This window comes from Rousettus aegyptiacus, unplaced genomic scaffold, assembly GCF_014176215.1.
Source record: "Rousettus aegyptiacus isolate mRouAeg1 unplaced genomic scaffold, mRouAeg1.p scaffold_m13_p_8, whole genome shotgun sequence".
Lineage (NCBI taxonomy): Eukaryota > Metazoa > Chordata > Mammalia > Chiroptera > Pteropodidae > Rousettus > Rousettus aegyptiacus.
In genome coordinates, this window is record NW_023416311.1 from 23,202,328 (window position 1) to 23,228,549 (window position 26,222).

The following is a 26,222-nucleotide window of genomic DNA, read 5'->3' on the forward strand; positions in this document are numbered from 1 at the left end:
CCTTAAGACAACTGTTTCCCAGGTTAAAAAAAATGACATATTTCAGAAGATCTTACACATCTAAGTGGTCAGTACATCCAAATTGTATTTATTCAATGTTTACTGAGCAACGACCACGTTTGACTTTTTAGGAGCTAGTGGGGCTGTGGGTAGATAGATAAGATACAATCTTATCTATTTGCAAGGTCTCTTGTAGCACAAGGAAGTGGGGGCTCGGAGAATAACATAGCAATGGTTCTCAGACGGCACTCTGGGCACGTTCCAACTCACCCTGACACAAGTCAGAGGGGATGAGCCCACGGCCTGAACCTTGAGAGAGAGTTTATCCCTCAGCTCCATCCTTTACTAGCTATTAAGTTTCATTTCCTTTATTTGTAAAATGATGACACCTGCTTGAGAATATAAAGCCCTTGAAAGGACCTGTCATCGAGTTTGGTACATTGCATGTGATCAGCAGTGCTGTACATGAGGATACATATAGAGCCCTGCAATAAATATTTAAAAAGAACATATAAGAATGACATTTGTAAAGTGTTTTGAATAATCCAATATTCTCTTCAACACAATGTGATGCTTCTTATTATTTAGTTATTACTATTGACCCTAATCTCATTTGTTCATTGCTCCCAAGAAATGAGTAACATCTACATTTTTCATTCAAGAAAGTAGGGAGCCGAAAATCACTAAAAGTACCAGTTTCTAAAAAAAAGATAAAGTCTAAACTGAGCCCCTTGGGTACCACAAGCCCTCATCCCAAGGGTTCCTGGTCAGTCCTTATTTCCAGTGCTCCATTCCACTGTCTCCATACACATGCATATACTTGGCAGACCATGACTGAGAACTGGGTTGGGACAGGAAGGGGGAAGCTGCTTCTGGTTACCCTTTAAGTAGCTGGAGAGGCCACGTAGATCTCCAGCTAGTATTTCTCAACATGATACTCTCGAGGACAAATAGGAAAAAGCTCTAAGATATATAAGAGGGCAATTCGACCTTCCCGTCTGTAACATTGATAAAAAAATAAAAATAAAAAGAATATACATTCATCCATTGAATTTTTGGACTTCCAAAAGTATAAAGTTTGGTTAATTACTAACAACATCTTAACACAGAGATTTTATTATCTTTATTACACTTGGAATGACAAAGTTAAAAGGAGTAATTATCTGTAACTATATCACCAACTGAAAGTTGCCAAAAGGGGATTTACTGAGGTAATCACACACACACACACACACACACACACACACACACACACACGTGCATGACTACAAAGACATTTGCACATCTATATTAGGGACAGAATACTCTCCAATCAGAATAACAGAGTAAGACAAGACTCTTCTGACAACCAAGGAGCAACCCCGGTTACACTCCACGAGAAGCCACTAGCATAATCCATGCACTGGCATCACCAGTACAAATGCCTCTGCTTATAACCCTCCCACTACTCAGGTGATTCACGTTCATGGTCAATTTCATGAGGATGAAAGCCATCGCTTCCATCTACCTAAGTCCTCCTTGGCTTTGCAACCTTCCCTTCAAGGTAAGCCATAAAATCTTAGCCAATGGCTCATTCTAAGAGAAAGCAGCTGATCTTCTCTCTGGGAATGTGGAATTATGGACTCAACCCCAAATGTTTCCAGAAGAATTCCTTTTATAGGTTCAAAAATTACTCATTATCAATTAAGTGAGCTCCTAAAGCACATTATGTAAGGTAGCTCTCCGCTCATTCCCATACACCCCTCAATAGAATAATTAAGGAACAGAGGTGAATTGCTCTGCTGCCTAGTAACAGAAGCATGGTGACAGACCTGACATAGTCAAACAACTACAACGCCCATGCTGGTTCACCAGTAGGTACTTGGGAAAAAAAATAAGTGGATATAGATGGCTGACTGAATAAACCAACAAACAGGTAATAGCCTTGTTCAGACTTAATTAAGCCCTTATGTAAGTTTGCTTTGGTTACTTGAAAAAGTCAGCAGAGACCTATCCACTATGTTTATTCCCACTTAGGAACTGGAAAAAGATGAAAGAATGGAGACAATCTTTATATAGTCTTCCATCTACCTTGGCAAGAAAAAAATACAATCAACATGTTAATTTCCCATGGTCTGCCATGTTGTTGGGCCTACGTAAATAGCTACACAGAAAATCAAGATAGTCAGCGTTTGATCATTATATCCAGCTTTATTTTACAGGTGAGAAAATTAGGACTCAGCAGCAATAGGTTACTTGCCCAAGGCCACACAACTGGTTAGTGAGAAATAAGAAAAGGGTCTTCTGGGTACCCTTCTCCATTACCTACTTATGATGAACGGAACATCTAGAACCTGTTCTTCTCTCTTTTCCTCTTAAGAAATAAAGAGTTTAGCTGAAGATGTCTGACAAATTTCCAATAACTCTTGAATATTCATTTTACTGACTTACACTTAATCAAAAAATAAACATTTGTAACCTCCATTTTTTTTTCAGGTATATGACACGGTAGTAAAAGATATACATACTTCATACACATTCAATATGAGTGAAGCAATTTTTGGTTTGACATAAACATGCTGTGATATGAGAAAGAGAAGAACTTAATGAAAGTCAGAATTTAAAATAATTTGCAGCAGAAATTTAATCCAAAGATGGTATTAATAGAAATTTTGGATAGATACAATGGAATTAAGCCAGTTGGAAATATGATGATGTTGGAAGAACAATAAAATATCATTTTGATCCAGATATAATCTTAGAGGGGTAAGAAGAGGTTAAGAGAATAGGCAATATGGAAATCAGGCATCCAACATGGAAAGCTCTTGAAACTCAGTTAGAAATTGCAGAAATTCCCCAAATGAGCTAGAAAATTGACAAATAGCTTAGAAACATCTTATAAGAAAATAGAATTGTAAAAGAAATATAGAAGGCTGGAGAGGAGACCACATTTTTGTTAGAGTCCAGAAAAACTCTGGGATTAATATGAAGTACGCCCAGATTGAGTATCAGTTTTCTGAACTTGTTTTGCTTATCCCCTCCATTTGGAGATAAGTGTCTAGGAAAGGACATGCAAATTTAGCAAAACAATGAACATTACTGAACACCTAATTTGTGCCAGGTGTTAGGCTAGTGCTATGGATCTAAAGAGAAGAACACAGGCCCCTGCTCTTCTGCACAACGGCTGTTTGCTCTGCCGCTATGCAACTGGAAGGGAGGAAAAATTTCCTTTCTCTAGTTGCAAAATAGGACAGCATCTCTAAGTTGTCTCCTGATTAGAACTTGTCCTATATCAAAATCAGGGGTGGGAGTTCTACAAGCAACAGTGAGGGCCTTCTGAGCTTCTGGAATGTTGCTGAGGGTGTATGACCTTTACCATTTGTGAAATGTGGGCAATCAAAGGATGAGACTCTTCCACTATAAGCGTAAGCTGCATGCCCAGTCTTCAGTTTGATATCTCAGCAGTTTCTGAGTCCTTCAGGAGCCAAGTTAGGCATGTGGTTTGTGTTGAGTTAGGAACATAAGCCTCTGCTGGTTTTCTTGCTACTTTTCTTAGAAGCTGCCCCCTTCCCACACAAGTGAAAGCAAAATGATCATGCCAGCAAATTTAGCACTGGTGAGCAAATCACAGGAGCCAAGCAACCTTCTAGGTTGGTCACTCAAATCATTAAAAGCCCAGAGAGAAAAACTGCAATCAGGAGCCATGGTGAACACTTCGTTAGGAAAAGGACAGTTCAGATCTATGAGGAGATGGTGCAGTGTGTACCGCGTGCACATTATGCCACACATCTACAAACATAAGCACGTGCGGGCATGTGCACAAACACCTCTAGAGCCCTCAAGTCTTTCTTTTGAGCTGTCACATTATTCAGAGCATTAACAAGGGCAAAGTATGTATTTCTCTTTGACATTTGTTATAAGGCCGTAGTTCCCAAATCCTCATTGTGTTTTACCTAGATGCTTTTTAAAATGTGAAGATGCTGTGGCACCTCCACAGATGTACTGACTCCGAGCCTCCGCTGCAATGGGGGTCTGGGAACCAACAGTGTGGCATGTGGGACAAGGCCTGTGAAGTCTGGTTAATTGCCATTTGATACTTTCAGGACAGATGCTTGCTCTTGGCTCCAAGACTGTGCCCAGAAGAAAGCCTGATGTTAAGATAAAGAATTAAAAAAAAAACTGTTTGGGGACCCTTCAGAATTTCACGACCCCCCCATTCAGCTCCAAGCTAGAAGAAGTGCCCCTGGGGATGAAAGCTGAGCCTCAGGTTGCTGAGGGAGAAAAATTGCACCTCAAGTCCTCTGGAAGGTTTTCTGGCAGAGCCTGAGCTTTCTAAAGAGGAAGATGGTCTTCCCCCTTCCCCAAGTGATTCTCTCTGCACCCCAAGTAAAACTAATGGAAGCTAACGTTTATGGTTTATGGAGCACGTACTGTGGACCAGGGATTGAGCCAAGTGCCTTCACTGAATTGTTACAAGGCCGCACTCAAGTAGAGCTTCCTTATTGCCATTTGGCAGATGAGAGAACGGAGGCTTGTCCACAGCTACAAAGTAGCAAGGGCCAGTCAGAAACAAGCTGAGGCCATGAGACTCAGGGGCCCAAGTGTTTGACCACTGGGCACTAAGCCTTCCAACCAGCTCTGTCACATGGCCCACCCAGTAAAAAGGAAGTGAGTAGATAAAGAATTACTTTTAATCTCCACATTAATTCCATAACCAGATTGGGTAAGGGGTGTTTCTTAGCATAATGGGCAACTGCCAAGGGTAGAGAAAGAAAGGGAAAAAAAGAAAATACAGGCCAATATGTGGAAATATGCGTGTTTCCTTTCTGTTCTCATGATACCAATTCCTTTCGAGTGGGGGACTGGGATAATTGCTTAATTTGGGTGATTAAGGTGCCAAGTGCTGCCTCTTTTCTTTGTACTAAATACAATGAGGACAATCCCACAGCTAAGATGCAGCGTTCACAGCCTTCTCTAAACTCAGTCAATTTCTGCTCTTCATCGAAGTGTTCCAGGTTCTTTGACATTAATGTGAAATGTATTCTCACGGCTGGGAGGGGAGGCTAAGAGAGACACTTTGCTCAGTATCTCATCAAAGTCTTTTCCATGCACAAATATGTCTCCTGCATTTATGGAAAGCTCTGTTTTTTTTTTTTTTTAGCCCCTTTCCCAGTCACTTCCACATTAATTAGTAAAGGTATCATTTTATAAATTACAGCTTCGTATCGGAGGAAAGCAGAGTTTATCTTAATTCAGTCAGCTGTGTGAGATATAGTACTCTAATTTTAGACCGCCAGTTCTGCAGATTCCCCATGGACTAAGAGAATGACAGGTCTTCCAGAGAGAAATCCCAGTGGGTCCCCTACAAGTCTCACTTTTGCCTCCAACAGCGTCCCTGGTGGCATTGCTGAAGGGATCCCAGGACACTGAGTGGCATCTTTTCCACCATTAGCAATTCAGATTTGAATGCGACCCCTCCCAGCAGCATGTGAAAACAGCCCTGGTTAGCTCTGGGGCTCCGAGGGGGCCCAGGCAAGAGGGTATGGCACAGGGTGGGCTGCCGGGGCCCAGGCTCTGGCTCAGAGCATAAGTCTGGGAGAACGGCATTGAAGGAGGCAACAAACACCAGACAGTCTGGGTCCAAAAGGGGAAGACTGCAATTATGGAGCTCTGATTGCTCCTGCCAGGAGCCCGCCAGGGGCCCTGAGGAGGAATGCCTGGGGCGTGGGGAGCAGGGCAGGGACAGATGATATGAGTACCATTGTGGAGCAGCTCCCAGGTAAGAGAATAGGTCCTGCAGGGTCACCGCAGTCCACAGGAAAAAAAGACAGGGGCGGCTGAGGCTGGAAGTGTGCACAAGTCACAGGAATATTCCAAATTCCCCTCCCCTCCTCCGTCGTCACCCCTCCAGAGGAGCTGCCTACAAACATCTTATTCTCTATCATTGCCCTCGAACCAGCCTAAACTCTGAGTGGTGGGTGCTGGCTACTTTCTCTCCGCCCACTGGTCTGGTCTGACACTTGGCTGCTTCCTGCACTCAAAGATGGAAACCTGGGCAGCAATGACAGGAATTCAGGGCCTGGGACAGCGTTAGTTTAGGTGCTGTCAGTAGGCAGGAAACACCCAGATCCCTCTGAAAACCACAGGCAGCTCTGGTAACTCCACAAATTATCAGTTTGATGATCATCTAGACAAGCGGCGCTAGATACCTCCAAAGATTCGGAGGTAAGAGGCCTGGGTGGAGGCCCAGGCGTTGCGATTTTTACAACTTCCCAGGTGACTCAGATGTGCAGTCAAGGTTGAGACTCCTGATCAAGACACCTCTACGGAAAGCAAAACTGGACATCCTTATCGCCTTCTACTACTGGAGACTGGTGACACTTCTGGAATTCACAGTACCTTCTAAAAACGAATGCCTGCTCAGCTATGAAACCCCAAAGAAGGCTCGTCCCCTTGGAGAAGCGCCGCAAACTTGAAAAGTGAGATCAACCATCACCTGTAAAAGACTTGCTCCTGGGATGGCAGAAAGTACCAGACCCTCCCCAGGTGCCTGTTACAAAGACTGCCACGTAGGAATGTGGCCTGAGGGCTCCAAGGGGCCAGTGGGCACGCCTTGAACACCGAACCTCTGCTGCTGTCCATGTGCTTCTGGAGCCCCCTACACACTGGTGCCCGAGACACCAGGGGGCCCACTTCTAAGGAGCTAAGACTCCTGGGGGCTGCAGTAAGGAAGCTCCTACTTGTCAGTTAAACAAAAGAATAATCCGCAGACCCCTTTCCAGTGTGTACTTTCGCTGTCATCCAACAGCCCATTACCATGTCACAGCACAGCACACCCTTCCATAGGTCACTTTGTTTAAAATGACATGGATAATGCACATGTCAGCAAGCTGACAGTCCTGGCCGTCCTTCAGAGATAAAAACCTCAAGGCGAGAGCCTGTTCTTATCTTGGGGACATGCATTGGTCTATCATCCAAGTCAGGCAGAACATGATTTCTCTAGAGAACACTTTTTTCATTTCCTGATTTTAAGGAAATCAAATAAGCACCATTTGTCTTCATCTGAATATGCTTGACCTGCTCAAATGATGATGTCTTGCATTTATAACAGGCTACATATGCTGAATTCAAATTAACAACAGTACAGAACAAGAGCCTTTACATCCCTCTTAGAGGCTGGTGGCAGAGAAGAAGGGAAAAATCTGGGCTTGATAGAAAGATCTCACTAAATGCTAACTGGTGAGTAAGATCAGCAAACACGGAGGAGGTGACCGCCTGTTTTCAGTCAGCTATGCAGGACGGACCCAGAAATTGGGTAAGGGAGGACAAGTCCCCTCCTTCTGGTACACAGACACCGAGATATTCAAAATACATAAAGTAGAAATAAAATTGGGAAGAAATTTAGTTGGGGGATTGGGACATCTGGGAAGAAAGACCAAACAGACAAATAATCCCTTCGTTTCAGGCAGCAGGAAGTTCACTTTACCAGGTGGTGATCCAATCTTCTGCAAGCTCAAAAACAGCTCCTTTTCTTGATCCATGCTGAACTGGATACACAGAGGCTGGTGGCCATCAGCCTCGAAACAAGGTATGTACCTGCTGGAAGAACTGCCCTCCCACCTGGCCATCCACCTGGATGAGAAGAGAGCAGTCCCCACGTGACTCCCCCTGCCCAGCCCTCACCCCATGATGACATTCCTGAAAAATACCATTAACATTTCTATCAAAAAGACCAATATGTACAGAAAAGCAGGAAGAAACATAAAAGAAATGAAAATTATAAATACATGCTACCACATTTAATGTTCCAGTCAAGGTTAAAAAAATAAAAATCAGATGGCTATTAAAATAAATAACTCCCTCTTTTAAAATGTTTTATAAAGTAAAAACTTAGTGTCACATATATGCAGTCTTAAAGGGCTTTTAAAATATTAGTGGACCTCACAAATTAAATGTTATTTCTTGTCACAGAAAATGCTGCTCTGTGAGTAAAGTCTGCCTTTCCGGGAGAGAAAGGTGCTGGCACCAGGAAGCGGGCGTGCACCGCCTGCCGCTGTGTGTGGGGGAACCACGGTGCTCACAGCGTATTATGTACTGTGCCCATCATGTGGGGAGGGTCTTACCTTCTCTTCCTGGTCACTGTCGCTGTCACACTGAAAAGGAGAATGAGAGAATAAGGGTTAATGCAAAAATCGAGTAGGTTTATGCTTTTGATACACACACAAAGAGCAAGCCAAGTAAAGGAAATAGGAAACGTTGCCTGAGCTGGAAAGAGTTTCTTCAGCTCCAGTGCTGGGAAACAGATAAGCGAAATGCTGAGAAGTTGCTCCGTCGATTTCCTCCGATGCCTGTGCTCTGAGGCTCTTCCTGTGGGCAATCTGGCAAGTTCTCAGTCACACTGGTGAGACCTCCCAGCCCCCGCTCCACTGCACGGCTGAGGGGATTCCCACTGAAGAGCCCACCAAGCCACAGGATCAAGGTGAATCGAGATCATTCAATGGGATTCAGAGCGAAACCATTTCTTTAATGGAAACCTTCTACCTTCTGCTAATGGCAATGGCTCTATCTCTCCTGGTGCTTTTCTAGAAGGAAAGGGGTAAATCTCTGGGCATTGCATTCTCTCATTTGGACTTTGAAGGAAACAGGACATGATGGGCGATTCTCACTATTTGAGAGCTGCCTTTTCTAGGTTCCAGAGGCCCAGCAAATAGACGGGAGATATTCCCTATTAAAAAAATGCCCAAGGACAAGAGGCCAGAGCAACAAATCAATAATATATATACAGGTAAAAAAAAAGTGTTTAGGGCAGTAGACTCATACCATGTCTAACAGATCCCAAGTTCCAACTGTTGAGCTGGGTTTGGGATAACCAGAGAATGAATGATAATTAACCCAAAACTTTGGATTCCTGACTAGAAATCAAGGGACAAAAAGAAGACTTTTTTTTTTTTAACTAAGAATGTTTTATTATCCAGTATTTTATTTTATTTTTAAAAAGGGGATGTGTTTTGTTAGAGTAAATGCACAGTAGATAACCATAACCATTCCTTCACTCAACAGCCCTTGATAAGCATTACTAAGCTGGATAAATATTCAATCTAGACACAGGACTGGCCGTAACATAGCTCTCAGTTTACCAGTATAGTCACGCACCACTTAGAGACCAGGATATGTTTTGAGAACTGTGTTGTTTGGTGATTCCATCATTGTGCGAACTGCATTTACACAAACCTAGATGGTCTAGCCTACAACACACCTAGGCTTTATGGCATAGCCTGTCTCCTAGGGTACACGCCTGTACAGCATGGCATGGTACAAAACAAGACAAGAGTAAATCAAGCGTAAGAGCAATGATGCAATCAAGAGAGGTAATAAACACAAGATGCATGAGGCTGCTGTCACTGTAACATGACACACCGATTTTTGGCAAATTTTTTTATAAGTAGAAAGAATACACTCCAAAAGAACAATAAAAAGTATAGTAAATACATTGACCAGTAACATAGTTGTTTATTATCAAGAAGTATGTACTGTACATAACTATTTGTGCTGTATACTTTCATGGGCTGGCAGCATAGTGAGTTTGTCTGCACCAGCATCACTACAAACACGTGAGTAATGTTTTGCACTATGATGTTATGACAGCTACAACATCACTAGGCAATAGGAGTGTTTCGGCTCTATTGTAATCTTATGGGACCACTGTCATATGTGGTCTGTCGCTGACTGAAACATTGTCATGCAACACTGCAGAGATAGAGTTAGACACACACACTGAGTGGGCTGTGGCACAGGCAGAGCTGTACGCCATTACGATGACTCTTCCTGTGGGATGGAGGAGAGAGAGTACACGGTGGGGAAGGACACAGGTCATGGGGAAGGCTAGTTTGGCGACCATTACTCCATCTGAACCAGCACGGTGTGTGGTTTGAGAAAGGGATGAACAGATGGCTGAGCAATTCTGAAGATAGAACCAACAGGACTTGGTAACACATGGATATGAGAAGCAAGTAAGAGGAATGAGTCTAGGGTGATGCCAAAGTTTTTTAGTGTGGCCACCTGGATGTGGGAGTTGATGCTGCTTTGAACAGAAACAGAAAATAAATTTGCCTTTACGGCAGCCACTACTGGCTAGATACCCACAGCCATTCACAATCCCATCTCCTTAGTCTGTACCTTTTCCTGACATTTCGAGATTGAAAAAGCCAGATATTCTCTTTCTCTCTTAACTCTCCTTAAAGCTAAGTGTAGTCGTAAGACATATTTTTGGCTGAGACTTGAGAAAATGTCTGCTGAGCATTCTGTAAAATTTTTCTCTCCTCAAAAAACAAAAAAAACAAAAAAAACAAAAAAACAAAACAGGGGGTGGGTGGGGGGAGGGGAGACAAGCAGGAAGTACTTGCCTCTTGCCTTTGAATGCAATTGAATGAGAATGTGATGTTCAGATCTGTGGCAGCCATCTTGCAATAATGAGGCAAAAAGTTTAAGTACAAAGTCAAGAGGGTTGAGCCAGGAGCAGAAAAGGCCTGGCACCACTGAGCCACTTGAACCAGCCTCAGAGCAGCCCACCTCTGGACTTTTCTGTTCAGTAACAAGAAGTGACCTGTTTAACCCATTGTTACAGTGCTTTAAAGTCAAGGTAACAAGAACCTCATCCAAATGGACATCTTGGGAAGCTCCTTCCTCTTCCAGCCTAAGCTCTCTGCACTACAAGCATTTAAAAATTCACATCACAACCCTATTGACCGGAGGCTTAAAACATTTTCTACGTTTTCCACACTGGCTCCTCAGTGCCATAGGGTTATCAGAGTTCTAGTAACAGTGCTTTAACCAAGTAAAACTGCATTATTTTCAACCAAGCTTCCAACCTCAGATTGTCTAAACTTTCTTTTGCCTGATGAGTGATTTCTCTATCATAATAAGTCAAATGAGTTGAGAAAGAAAACTAGTGACAAGAGGACTTTAAAGGTCTTAGAACAACAGACGGATGAGGAACAACAGTTCTCCTGACTGTGTGAGTTTTCCACTGCCTTTAATTAAGTCTTCCTTGAGGTTCCTAAGTTCTGGGCACATTTTCAAGAGTGAAAAAGCACAATTTGGGAGGGGTGTGGAAGAGGGAAGAGTGTTTTGCCAGGCAGGCTCATTTTCCCAGATGTTCACAGCCCGTCTTGTGAGGTAATCAATGACAGCTGAAGGCTGTGGCAGAACATTTGCCCACATCCGCCGAGGATTGGTGTACAGGGGGCAGAAGGAGAGGGGAGGTCTACCCCTACCTCTATCCTAACAGCAGTGTATCCCTGGGAATGGTTATTTCTATCAAAGTGTTAAGCTTCCTGCTTTCCAACAGTCCAGTTCTAATTTCAAGGTCCACTTAATTCCGCATCAAGTAATTACTGATATACCCAGAAGCACCTTGTCTCCAGAGTTAAGCATATGGTGAAGAACTGAGACCTACTGGTATCCATTATGGAAGCAGCACGGATGCCAAGCCGATTAAAAATGCTCAGGCTCCCCACACAACATGCCGGGTGAGTGACAGCTCCTCGACAAGGCCAGTCGCAGAGTCTGCCAAAACAGTCTCTGCTGCACAGGGGCCCACATGGTGCGTTGAGAAAACAGTTCCATTTCTGGTATTAAATTCCCATACTGACCCGAGGACTTTGCCGTGAGCTCAGCAGGAGCGCACCATCCAATTTACAGCTCCGCTCTCTGGAGCCTCGAGTGCCAGCCCCTGGCAGAGACGAATGATGGTCAATCCCTCCAGCTCATAAATTATGCAAAGGCAATAAATGCACTCAGCAAACAGCGCCTAACGTTTGCCTAGCCTGGCTCCTAACACACTCTGTAAAAAGCCAGAAGCTCGACACATACAAGAGGTCTATTCCACTCATAAAGGGGGTTTGTTGACAACCCCAGACAGAAAGCGAGCCACAGTCCTAAGGAGTCGTTCTGCTTCGCTGGCAGCGGTTTATGGGCCTGTTTTATGAAAAAGGGAGGCTGTTTTATAGAGTCGGTGTGGGGAGAATTCATGGTCTCAAATTCACATTTAATACACTGTACGGCTTTCATACCCAAAGTTCAATACATGGTGGATTTTTGGCCAAATGATTCTTGGTCTTGAAAGGTTAAAAGAAGTGTCTGCTCCCCAATCCCTGGATACCCACTCAATTTATCAGAGTTCACATCGAGCCACCTCCTGATTCAGGTTTATGTTCTGCATGAGGCTGGGAAATGGAAAAGGCATGTCAAATGCAGAAACAGGGTCCCAGCTGATTTGACCATTTTAAGCTTTTTGACATTGGGGTCCTGCATTGGTTTATTAGCAAACAGGTTGCATGCTAACGACCAGCTTGAGGTGAGGGAGTAGTCTCCATGACTAGATTTCAAAGCCCTTTGTGGAAAGCTGAAAATATTTTCCTCCATTTTATAAGCAACAAATGGAAAGTAACAACCAGCCCTTATACCCCAGCCCAGGAAGAATTCTTGGTCACTCAGCCTTCAGACAAAGACACCACTCAGGCAGAGGGAAATGGGAGGCATGAAATCCAAGCCATTTGCCTCAAATGTGTAATTAGAAGAGGATTCGTTTCTCAGCGGAGTACCTGCAGCAGTTCCAATACATCACCATCAACTTCATCATCACCTTCTCCTCTTTCTAACTTCACAAATTAGACATGAACCCTTAGAGGCACCTTCTTCCTTTCCTAGTCATGCCCCCACCTTAAACTCTTCAACCAACCAACCAACCCACCAACCAACCCATCAATCCACCAACCAACCCAACCACCCATCCAGCCACCTAATAGTTATTTCTTTTAAAACTTAATACATGCTTATTTTCTACATTTTTTTAAGGTCACCATAAACCTACCATCCATAGATAAACACTGTTAACATATTTGTGTAATCCTTTCCAGCCTTTTCTCCATCCTCTCCATCCTTCACACACACATTTTAAGAAATGAAATCCTACTATTTTGTAACCTTCTTTGTTTTCATACGCCAACTATTTTAGTTTAACGAGTGAAATTTCCCGTGACATCACTCAAAAAAAAAAAAAAAAAAAAAAAAAAGAAGGCTGCACTGAAATCTATTGTTTGAATTGTAAGTAATCTAGTAAAAAAAAATTTCAGGTGCTGGATATTTGGATTGTTTCAGCCGAACATCCTGGGATCTTCCCCTTGTATGCATTCACCAACATTGCTCTTTCCTAGCACGGTCCTCGGCCCTCCCTTTTCTGCATATTCTTTAAAGTCACTGTCTCCCTAGAGCTGCACTTGCAGTTCTACTGTTTTTCTACGATTTCCAGGGGAGTCCTTAAAGATTCCCTTGGTTCCACCTTCCACGTATATGTTGAGATTAAAAATCCCTATGCCCACCATTTGCCAGCTACGTGACTGTGGGAAAGTTATTTAAACTCTCTGCATCTCAGTTTACTTATCTGTAAATGTGGGTTGTAATGGTATTCTCATAAGAGGAGAATAAAATGAGTTAATACATGTGAACAACTTGGACAACACAGAGCATGTGCAGACAAGTGTTAACTATTACTGGCATGTTTCTGTTTGTCACGACCCCTTCCTCAAGCCCAGTAAACACCTCAGACACAAGTCTCCATCTGAACCTGGACTCACCATCCTTTGCCTACCCAAAACCTGCCCCTCTCCCCTGCTGTTCTGATGGCATCACCATGCAGTCACTCAACTGTCTAAATCAAGAGTCTCGGTACCACCTTTGAGCAGACTTAGCTCCCGTTCCCACCCCACCTTACGGATTCCACCTTCTAAATCCTCTCCATTTCCACGGTCATGGCCACTGCTTTAGTTCAGGCCATTATAAGGGCTAAAGGCTGCTTTCCAGGGTCTGTGGTCTTTTCTTTTTCTACTCTAAGTCCTTACTGACCAGAATGGATTTCCTAAATTTCAGTTTGATCATGACACTTCCCATGGCCTACAGGGTAATAAAAACTCTTCTCATTGTTTCCAGCTCCCATACTCCCAGCTTCTAAGCACTCTTTCCACACAGTGCTTTGCAGGCTTTCTGTGGAGAAGGACCATTTGTTTTTGTTTTGTTTTGTTTTCTTTCCAATACATCATAGATCAATGCTTTTGTAAAATACAGCAAAAGATAAATTGTTGGAAAAATGAAAAAGAAAAAATATATAAAAATTGTTATTATTCTATTTAAGAAATATAAAATTACTCTATTGAATTGCTGTATAAGTTTCCAAATGCTTACTCTCAACTGCCATACTCATCTCACAGTAGACTAGTTACAAATAGCTCATTGATTACTGGCCTTGGTCTGCCTCCACACTTCTGAGTAGCACTATCCTAACAGGTCCCTTGCTGTAGACACACCAAGGCACACTTGGTCACACCCTCAGGCCTTACTATCTTTGCACTAAATTCCCTCTGCCTGGAATTCTCTTACACCAAGTTTCTACCTAAAACCCTTTAATGTACCTTTAAAAACACAGTAGCCTCAGAATCTTCCAATACTCTTCTTAGAATTAAGAATTCTAATTCCAATACATACATACACACACACATACAATTAATTGCCTGTCTCTATTTCTTACGAATTTGTATTTTCACTGTTTGCCACCAAAAGTCTTCCCTACTAGAGCGTAAACTCCACACAGGGCAGTGCTTTGCTCATCTTTGTATCTCCAGGCCTCAGGTGCTCAACTGTACTGATCAGTCTTTCTCATTCTTTAGAATTCTTCAAACTTTAGTTGATCCCACGCAGCATGAGCAATCATGACTTAAAGGACAAGTAATTCCAAAGAAAGAAGGCACAGAAAACACAGACCAACTGGATTGCTTAATACAATGGAGTGTAGGTTTGAACATACTGGGCAGGGTTACAATTGTTAGCAGAGCCTAGAGTTGGGGCCCAGAAAAAATTATCTTCCATTAAAAGGGCCAGAGAAGATGTGAATATGATTTTATTGTATCTCCTCAAAGGCAAACACTCCTCATTTTCATTTGGGAATCTCACTATCTGTGTTTTAAGACTCTGATCCAAATTGAAATAAGTCAAGGTCTGCGACACCTCTCTGCCTCATTCAGAATGAAAGAACAAGATGGAATTCTAGGTACCTCGTGATGAAATGCATTCTTAAGCAGAAAGTGGCAATCATTGAATATATCACATACAATGACATTGAGGAGGGCATTGCTCTCTATTCTGCTCAATGGACCTTGCTGGAACAGTTATTTCGTATCTCAAATCCATTTATCATTGCCACCAAAGATGTCAGGGCTGAACGCCATTGCTGAACAAAGTTATTTTATTCTTCTTCCTGCCTAAAGGAAATGAGAGGAAAATGAGGGAGAACCCCAACTTGTAAACCACAGCACCTAACATCAGGTACAATTTAACTTAGCTGGTGACAAAACAAATCAATTCCCCTTTGGGGCAGGTGGTTTATCTAAGCCTGGAAAGACATCTTTCACCTAAAAGCAATTTCGAAAGAAGCCACCTACAGAAAATACGACACTTATTATTTAAAGAAGTGAGGTGACTGCACGGTGACTAAAAGCACGTCCACCCTCATCTCCCCATCTGCCCAACTCCTAGTACATGCGAAGTGCACAGCCATTTTGTGCCACAAAGAGCAGCTCTGACAGGGTCTGTCTCCCGTCACTCCACAAAGCCCTCATTCCGCGTCATTTACACTACTCTGGAAGTGGCTTTGGATTTTAAGTGAAATGTAAAGCTATGGGGTCCTAGAAATTAATAATAATAATAATAATAATAATAATAATAATGGTTTTTATGAAATGGTTCGAGGTATTCTTCCTGGCTGTAAAATGATGTCATGGGCTCCTTGTCCCCTCTATGCCGACAATGACTATGACCAATCAAATGGAATCGCTCAGAAATACACAAAAGCCTAATCAAAAGATATGTGTGCCAAACAATATTTTAAAAGATAAGAATAAACTTGATAGTTACAAATCGAGCATATTAGAAAAATAATACAAAGTTCACCACTCTTCAGCTGTTGAAGAGGTATAACAGAGAGCAAACTTTCAGAAGCTTCTGGAATTCTGTACTGGTAAGCTATCATTCCTGGATGGGGAGTTCTTAGAATCTGGCATTTTTGCAAGTTCTCAGCTTGAACTGACTAAAACTCAAATGACCAATGTGATCTGAGGGACTAGGAGGACACTTCTTATTCTCCCTCCAGGATCTCTTAGGTGATCATGCATTTTCATTCAATAAATAATTTTAAAGTGCCTGCCTGCTATGTGCAACATTTATTCTGACGTCTCATTAAAAGTGCAAATATAGTGACAGAAATCAATTTGTCCAAACCCAAAGTTCTAAAGCTCATGATTAATTTTCAACATTTTTTTTTTCTTTCGGTCACTTTGAAATCCAGGTGTATTTCATAAAAACAATCTGCATGCTGTAAATTTCCACTTAGCTCATTAAAATATTGTTGGGTTTTGGAAGTAGGGAAAAAGTGAATATTTCACAAATTTTTGGAGAGTTCAGCATTTTTTTCTCCCTTAGAAGAAAGAAGCCACATTTTGCCAAGCATAAACATACATAAACCCCAAAGATGAGATTTACTTAAAACGCAGAGCCCGTAAGCTTCAGTGGTTGCCAAAATGAGAAAAATGAATTTCTTGTCCAAAGGTGAAACTGACGGTGTAGGGCTGGGTGATTTGTAAAAGGTCTCTTTCAGGCTTAAGCACCAGATCCTTTGCCTCTTTGTCATTGATTTACCGATTCTAAGTCATCAATAGCATTAATCTGTACCTGCCTAGGGACCTATTACAAATGACTTTGGAGATGGTGTGGAGCAAGAGTGTGTTAGGAGACCACCGTGTTATTACCATGGAGACCCGCTCCTCCGCGTTCCTTGGCGGTATTCTACGGAACCCTGGGCAACACTGCAGTTTTCCCTTCCTGGGTGAGAGCTGCCTTTCTTTCCCCTTGGGTGGGGCTGGAGCCCCCTAGGTCGGCTTCAACTAAATAAAGCTTGATTCTTCCCAGAGTCCTGTGTGAACTAATAAAATACAAATTTGCTGATGAGCAAAAAAGGAGAAGTATGTTACGGGTTAAAATAATACAAGAGTCTATTTTTTCCACTGTGTTGTGATCCATAGAAATCACCCTGAGCCTTTTCCCTTTCTTCTCTGCCTGGGAAGCCAATTGCTTTGATTGCAGTGATATGAGCTAGCTAAAATGACTTGCCCTTGCTTGTGAGGCAAATGGAACATGCTAATAGAACTTATCGCATTACCCGATGCAAAAGTGCCATAGCTCATTACTTTAAGATAAAAGGATATCATTGCAGACGGCAAGCAGAATTGACTTTCTGAGGCCCGACTTGATGATGATTTAATCAACTGCTCTCTTTCACTTCTCATCTCTGCGCCTGTCGGTTTCACAGGTGCCGTTAAATGAGACACTCAGAAAGTGAGCGGAGGGAAAGAAATTGCTGTCATTACTTTTCAAGAAAGGAGGTATGCAAATTTTCGACAGAAAGATTGCGTTCATAATGGGCCTGGTAAAATACAAGGATCATGCTTGACAGGTGAGGGCAAGCCATTTGTATGTCCTTAAAGCAGAGCAACCGTCCTCGTTTAGAAATGTGCTCAGTAAGAGAAACTACAAATGAGAGGCCTGGCGGGGCCTGGGGAAGGCGGGGCCGAAGCGCACGGGGTAGGCCCAAGCTGGCCCAGTTCTAGAGAGAGGGAGGGCGCTGAAAGCCTTAAGGAACCGAAGGCCAAATGAGCATTTAACAAAGCCTGGTAGCACTTAGTCTGAACCCAAACACCAACGAGCTCTCGAAAAGCCCATCTTTTTCTCCTAGTGTCATTTTGCCTGGGTTCAATTCCTGACCCTACCGCATATGAGCTGTAGAAACTGTGGCAAGTAACTTCACCTTTCTGTGCCTCAGTTTCATTTTCTATAAAATGAGGCTATTGACAGTTTTTATCTCCCAGGGTCATCAAGAGCATTCACTGAGTTAATAAATATATAATAATAAAATATATAAAATACATATAATTAACAAGAAAAGGTGTAAAACAGTGCTTGACACACAGAAAACACTCAGTAGATGTTAGAAATCATTCAATCACTCATTCTTCAACAAAGACTTAGTATCTTTTTCTTTTAAATTAAGAGTATATATGCCAGGTGCTGGAAATCTAACTGACTCTAGATAGAATGCGATTCTTCATGGATTTTACACATATAAGTCTTACTCCCCCAGCAGATGATGAACTCCTAGAGAGAACAGTCTAGCTATTCCTGGGGTCATCATGGGGCCCAGTCCAGTCCTAAGGATCCTAACAGATGCCCAGCAACCATTTGATGATTGATGGATCCCTCCTCTCTCCCCTCTCCTATTCACGCCACATTTCTGATACTGCCTGTGACGCTCAAGCCCTCAGAGGATTCTCCTCTTGGAGTAGGAAATGTCTGTCTTTACTCGGGAAGGGAAGCCCCAGCTCACAGTGTGCCCTGCCTAGCCTGGGGAAGAAACAGTGCAGCCAGCAAGAACAGACAGTCTGGCCCGAATCACCTTCAGGAAGGCAGAATGAATCTGAATAGATTAAATGATCAGGATAGTATGAACAGAGGTGTTTTTTCATCCACTTTGCCTTCAATAGGTAATTGTTCTATTTTCTCCAACACTCAAAGGAAAAGCATCTTTCTTAAAGTGCCTGTAACTCTGAGTTCTTTTTCTCTAGGTAATGAAGCTGCTGCAAACCATTCTTCCTTCCAGCCCCTAAGGTTGTGAGGCATTGAGTGTAGCTCCTGCTTTTCATGCTAAGTGGCACCTGCATGATTCAATTCTCTGCCAGAGGGACAACAGCCACCTCAGGCAAAAGGAGAAAGAGCAGGATCCAGACAGTCAAGCAGCTCTGAGCTGTCTGTCTTGGAAAAGCCTGGTTCCCGAGGTACAGTTCACTGCAGCATGGCTCTTTCAGGGTAAGAATTTCTCCACAGGACTTTGAGAGCATTTTCCCCCTAGAAATGCCAGCCAAGACAAGTTGGACCTATCTCTCATTAAAAAAGAATGTTTGGACAACAGCCCCGGTAAGAGGTGAGGGGAGGCGGGGTGGGCGTGCGGGGGAAGGGGGGGGGCCGGCGGCGGTGGGGGGGGCGGGGAGGAGTGTTACGGCTCCTCCATCGTCAGAAAGTTAAGGCTTCCAATGGCAGAGGCAGCATTTGAACCCAATTCTGTCCTTCCAAGTTCAAGTTTCCGGCAAGTACAATATACCACACCACTCCTCACTCTCTCTCAGGCACTATCCGAAAAAACTACTTGAAAAAAATCTTGTTGATTGATTGCTTGGCAAAGGTTCGAGTCAAGCTAAAACGGAAAAGTGGCGATGACCATACACAGCAGGGAATGCAGCTATCGGTGTCAGCTGCCTTCCTCCTCCACCTGAGGCAGCGCCCCCTCAACAGGAGGATCTAACACAGGACTTGGTTCAGGGAAGTGCTCCTTAAGGCTGTGGCTGACTCAGGTTCAAGCTCTGTGCCATCCATGTAGCAGCCATGCAGTCTTGGAAAAGGTACTGAACACCCTGAAGCCTTTTTTTTTGACCTGTAAATGGATATGATATATACTCCACAGGATTTTTGTGAGAATTCAGTGAGTTCAAATATGTGAAAACAGCCAGAAAGAAATACTCATAGTTTTATTTCTTCCAACTCTTTCATAAAAGATGTTATATCGCATACAGAAATGAGATAACTTAATAGATATTTAAATGTTGAGTTTCATTTTTTTTGTCATTTTATTGCCAGAGGGGAAATCATATTCTGCAAGGATTTCTTCTTGGGAGGTGTTTGAGGACTTGATACCATGCTATACAAAAACAGAAACAACAACCCAAACAAACAAAAATGGAAACTGTAAAGCAAGAGAAGAACAGGAATTTCTCTGGTATCAAATGTTTATTTCATCGAAAAGTACCAAAAAAGCAAGATACTTTAGAATTCAATTTTCTGAGCATTCCATTAGGTTCACTGAAAAACTTTTTTTGGTGAATATAATTTGGACTTACTCTTCAGTTGACTAGTAGTCAATAACCTGTATATTGGGACTTAAGTGGTCTACGGCCATGCCACGCTGAACATGCCCAATCTCATCTGATCTCGGAAGATAAGCAGGGTTGGGCCTGGTTAGTACTTGGATGGGAGACCACCTAGGAATACCCAGTGCTGTAGGCATTCAAAAATAAGAAAAGGAAGGAAGGAAGGAAGGAAGGAAGGAAGGAAGGAAGGAAGGAAGGAAGGAAGGAAGGAAGACGAACCCATTAGGACTAAAGCGAAACACATAGATATAAGATTTGGAATCTAAACTGTAGGTTACGCATAGTAAAATAATGATATGGGCTTTGGCATCATTGATGTGTTCATTCAAATTCAGATTTGTGAAATAACTAAATGGACAGATACACAGAATGGTATCAGAAACATCAAGTGAGTACTTGTATAAGTAGGAAGCCAGCCATTTTGAAGTCTGTCCAGACATTCTGACCATCAGAAGAAGGAGCTACCTGGATGGTCCTGTGCATAGAGTTTATTTATACAAAGGCCTATTTAGGGATTGATCTAACAGAATTAACCAACAAAGTAACCTTGGGAAAAGATAAAGCCTCCTAGAGCATTAACTTTGGTAACTACAAAAACGGAGAGTAGTTGGGAGAATGTAACTAAAGTGCTTGGCATCCAGTAGACACAAACCAATGCAACAGACCACATCTATCCTCCGGGATACGTGGAAACATCTGTCTCCTCTGTCACGTATATGGAAGCTTTCTCTAGCTTCTCTGGCCACATTTCAGCTGTTGGTTTTCAGCATCTTTAACACTGTGGTCAGTTTCCCCAAATTTATCTCAGAGTTTGTTTATACCCTGCTCTTTCTAAACCGCAGCACCTAGTAGGTGCTCAATAAGTATATGTGAAAGAATAAATTCATAAATTATATTAGCAAACTATCTGAGGGAAGGTGTCTGGGGAAGTGGTTAGTTAAGAACTAAAAGGTGGCTGACGGAATGGATGCTAAGATGCCTGAAAGTGGTAGGTGTCTGAATGCATCGATGAGAAATGCGTGGAAATAATTTTGAGGTAAAAGGAAATCCTAAGACAAAAACACCATACACTTGAAGAAATATGATATTAAGACTACTCTCTTTTAAAAATCAGGAAAATCAAAATACTAAATAAAATATTTCTTTTTAGATTTGACTCACTTTAGGCCAACGAAAGTACCTGGAATTGAATGGGAAAAGAGACAACGGTGCTCTCACACTGCTGGGACATCATTTTCAGCTCCCTGTCAATCTGATTTTTTGTTTTGTTTTTAAAAAGCAAGATGGTGAAAAGCAGAGCTAAAGGAACAGAAGTATGTTTTGAGACAAAGTGAGTTCCAAATGTTAGAAGGTGGTTCAAGAGGATCTGAAGATGTGTTGGACTGATTCTTTTCTCTTTTCTCTTTATTAGGTATTTCACTTATGCCTCTATGAGGATTCATCATCTCCATAACCAGGATTTTAAATTAAATTGTACCTAACAACAGTTTTTATTTTAGGCTGGCCTGAAAACCTAGTCTTCTATATCATAAACAAGGAAGGGTAGGATTACTATAAATTGTCTGCAAGAAAATACAAATTGCCAAGATAAAAACACCCACTGGTCTGCCAGTCTCAAGTTTCCTGTTTTGACATACTATATGCAGTAATTTGGTATCCACAATCTCTTATTAGAAAATGAATGTGCTATTTTTTTTCTGAATGCTGCAATTACAATAATTGAATTTAAAATGGGGATTGAGTTTCTCTATTTGGAGGAAAAGAATAATTGTGTATTTCTGATTAAAATCAAGGGGACTGAATAGAGATTGTACAAATTCCAGCTTCAGTCTCCCTGAGTGATTCCTCGTCAGGCCAGAGAAAAGCAACATTCAAACGCGGAGAAATGCACCAGCACCTCAGCAGCGGGCACTGTCTTTGGCCTCATTTGCTTTGTCTCCTGGCCTTCAGTCACAATACCCCTGTGACAGAGGCAATCAGAACACCATGGCATTGTTACAGCTTAAATGGCAGCCATGCTGGAGTTCCCCACTGTGTCAAAAATTAAGAGTTAAAATGCAAGGAAAACAAACATCTCTTTGTGTTGAAAATGCCTTTCCCCTTTTAGACTGCCAATATTTGGAGCAGCAGTTTCTGCTTCTCCATTATAGAACCTCTCCTCTGGACCGGGAAACGTAATGGCAGAAGTGGAGTGGTGGTAAGAAAAGAAACAATGCTATTTTCTAAAGGGCTAAACTTCTTTTGTTTAAAAAAAAAATTGTAAAAAAAAAAGCCACCTTTTAAAGTTGAGATGTGAGGAAGGAAAAGGGATGGAAGAAGGGGGCTATCTTGCCCTTTTTTTTGGTCTTATTATATTTTTGATGGTACCATTCAGTCTTCTGAAACCTTCATTTATCCAAACATAAAAGTGAAATATAGTCTCACAAGTCTTCTCAAATGTTCATTAAAATAGAACTTCCTAAGGAAAGAGAAAAATTTTCCAGGACAAAGTGAGTCAAGGATTGTTTCTTTGTATTGCTCACTATTTGTTTTAGCTGTTTTATTTAATGGCTTCATTAAGATAGGACATGCATAAACTGCCCATATTTAAAATGCACTATTTGACCTGTTTCCATGTATGTGTCCACCCAAGAAGCCATCACCACAATCAAGGTAGTGAGCAAGTCCATCGCCTCCAAGCTTCCTTGTGCTTTGTTAATCCTCAGCCCCTCTCCCTGCCCAGACTGCCTATGCCCCTCCTCTAAGCACTGATCTGCTTTCTGTCACTATAGATTAGCGTGTATATTTTCTAGAGTTTTATATAAATGGAAGCATACAGTATGTACTCTTTCTGTCTGGTTTCTATCATTTACTGCTTACGATTTGGATGCCTAATTAAATAGGAGCCTTCTAGCTCTAACGCAGAAGGCAGCCCTCAGAGGCTGCTGAGGCCGGGCTTTACCGTCATCCCCCAGGAATAGGACCGATTACTTGGTCTTACTTTATTCTTCAGCTTTATTATGTACTTCAGTAATCAATAAACACTTCTGTGGCAGACGGTTTATTTTACCCTATAAATCCAAGGAGAAGAGAATGATATTAAGACATCAGTATGGATGGGCTCTGCTGCTGTGTAATACTATGAGGACAACATGAGCAACAGATTTAAATCTAAGAAGGTTACAGAGCAGTCACAGCTCCTGGCTGGATGGCACGGATCGTAAAAGACTCAGGCAAGATCTACAGCAAGGCACTGTGAACCAATGAGACTCTCAGAGCAAAAACCCAAACGGAACAGGCAGGCTGGTCGGGAAAGAATTACAAGCCCTGGTTTGAATGGAATGTAAATATCTTCTTTCACAAATCCAAAATATTTCTCAACAAACGAAAAGGTAGAGGACAAATACTGACTGCAGGCTGACTGTGTAGAAAGCTGTTCTCTGGTTGGGAAAGAAGCCTACTAGATAGTTGCCTGGCAGTCCTGGGAGGCTCTTAATTTTCTCCCCTGCAACTCCTGGCCCCAGGGCTTGGCGGTAATGATCAGGGAGCCTCTTCCCTCTAGCTAGCCCTTGGAGATTCTTCCTTCCTTTCAAAAGCAGAGAAGTCAATTCATGGGAGAGGAAATACAAATGGCTAATAAACATATGAAAAAAAAAAAGTTCAACTTCACTAATAATCAAAGAAATGCAGATTAAAAAAAGATGTATTTTTTTTCATGTTACAAATAAGAAAAAAAAATGTAAATGCTGACACTCAATGTTGGCAAGGCTGTGGTGAGCCAATCACCCATTTCTAGAGGAATACCAATTTTCTATCTGAAAAATAATTCTGCAATTTGCATCAAGAGCCTTAACATTTCTTTTACTATTTAGCTCAACTCTTCTCTTTCTGATATATACATAGATACAGATACATAGCTCCAAAAAATGAGCAAACATGGCTAGAAGATTTTGTTTACAAATTTTTGTTTACAAATTTCGTCATGCAGTTAAGAAACAATCTGATAATATACTTAACCTATATCTCCTTTTTCAACCTTGCAACTCCTCTTTGCCCTCTCCCCACCTCCAACGTGTAAGTTTAGTATTCCAATTTTATAGTGAGACAGTGAGGTCTGAAGACATTAACTTGCCTAGTCAGGCATCTGTAAGAAGAAGCTCCAAGCATTGGAACACAAGTATTTCTACATTTCTAGATGAATCCAGTACACGGACTTGAACCTAAACATCCTCACAAATTGGGGAACAGATTGATGCGCGAGTGTGGTGTTCACCCGCAAAAATATGTTTCTAAGAAATTTTATGAAAATGAAAAAATGATCATGGTCATAGGGAAGTTAAAATAAAAATCCTAGAAGCGATCGTGGGTGAGTTACATAGCCTCGCTCAGGTTCAATTTCTTTTTTTCATCAATAAAATGGGGATAATGCATCTGTCTCTCGAGACAGGGGTAAGGAAATAATCCATGAAAAGTGCTTCTTTTATCGTGACGACTACAATTAAAGAAAAGCAAGATGAATTTAATTATACATACAATATTACTTTGAAATTGCTACATACACACACATAAAGAAAAAAAATCTGGAAAAAAATGCACCAAATATTAATAGTGTCTATGTCTGAGTAATAAAAAGTTGGTTACTTTTATTTTCACCTATAAATTTTTGGCAATTTTCTTATCTCTTTAATGATCATGTTATTTCTGTAGTCAGAGGAAAAAGATGCCCACACACATATAGGCAGACATATAAAATGTCACCCATGTGATGCGGTCCCTGAAGTCCTGATGGACACTGGTCTCCAGAGGTCACTGTTTTTCACAGCAAATGCTTTCTTTGTTCACAGGCTTTCCCTGGACCTCTCTGGTATACCATGTCTCAGCTAGGAAGGACTTTTGCTGTTCAGCTCACAAATGCGTGTTTGGACTTGGGTTCTTAATAGCAGTGCTTGGGCAAGTTACTCACCTTTGCACGAGTTTTGTTTCCTCATCTGTAAGACGGGAACAATAACGTGTAGCTCTTAGGTTTGTGTATTAAAAGAGAAAATTAATGCACTTAAGGCATTTCATATAGTGCTAGGCTACAGTAAATGTCTAGTAAATGGTCATCACCATCATCATATCATCATTGCTATTATTTAGCTTGACTCTTCTGTCCTGGGGTGGGAGAAGACCGTGAAGTTCTGAAGATCAGCCACCAAGCTTAGGTGACAGATCCTCATCAACACAAGAACCTTTGCAATTCTCTTGTACAGTCCAAATCTAGGAAGACCTAAATGATCTACAGCCTCTAAGGAGCCTGCTTCCTTCACAGGCGGTGCCTTAGAATGAGAAGGGCTGGCCAAGCAGCAGTGGCAGTGGGTGTTTCTGCTCGTAGGTAAGAGAGCAGGAACATGGGCACATGGTCCTCTAGACATCACAGCTTGTCTGATGTGTCCTTCGAGATAGGAGAGAAGCAGATGGTCATGTGAAGAGGCCCTGGACTCAAAGGTTTCCATGGGCTCAATGCAACAGAAGAGGAAACCTCCAACCTGTCACACTGCCCCAGGATGAAAAGCTCGTCCTTGCTAGTTCAGAGAATGCAAGCAGAAGGCAGCTTATGCCTGTCTCCCTTTTGGAGAAACAGCTATTTCCAAAGCTTCTGAACCATACTCCACTGTGCTTTGGAAAAGGAACATGTAAGTAACGGTTTGCAAGCTGCCAAGAGCGTGGGTTTCACAGCGCACATTGCAAAGCTCACGCCTGTCACCGCAAGACGACAAGTGTGCTCTTCATGTCTCTCTCTCCCCTTCTAGATCTTAAAGGGTTACGCCTGGAAATTGCCTCGCTGTGCTTCTGGGACAGTATGAAGGATGACTGCCATTGCCACGGTCAGCTATGACAGCGCCAATTTGATGTGCTGCCATCAAGGGCCTTCTAAGAGCTGAGCGCCCTGATGGTTTTGTGATGCGAATAGTCACATTGCAAAATGGTTTTCCTCTCCCGCTGCCTCTGCCTCCATCTGCTGCTGGGCTAAAGGCACAGCCGGCTGCCTGCCTGTCACAGCATGTATTAAAATTAGCTGGGGAGGAGGCACTCAGTTGTGCTAATTACATTTTAATCATTGGAAATGTGTTGGCAAATCAAGCCTTGATTGCCATCTCGGAGTCTGTCTCCTCCAGCAGAGTGAAGGGGCTGTCTGCATTAGGC

At 42.2% G+C, this 26,222-nt stretch overlaps 1 protein-coding gene and 1 pseudogene across 6 annotated transcripts in view; one reads left to right on the forward strand and one right to left on the reverse strand.

Annotated features, from left to right (window-relative positions):
• AUTS2 (activator of transcription and developmental regulator AUTS2) overlaps positions 1-26,222 on the reverse strand; it is a 1,066,702-nt gene that overhangs the window by 304,602 nt on the left and 735,878 nt on the right. For all 6 annotated transcript variants that reach the window (XM_036225385.1, XM_036225386.1, XM_036225384.1 and 3 more), the window contains one exon: positions 8,103-8,132. In XM_036225385.1, the coding sequence (XP_036081278.1) occupies positions 8,103-8,132 (30 nt within the window). The remainder of the gene's footprint in view (positions 1-8,102; positions 8,133-26,222) is intronic.
• LOC118607654 lies at positions 20,075-20,193 on the forward strand (annotated as a pseudogene).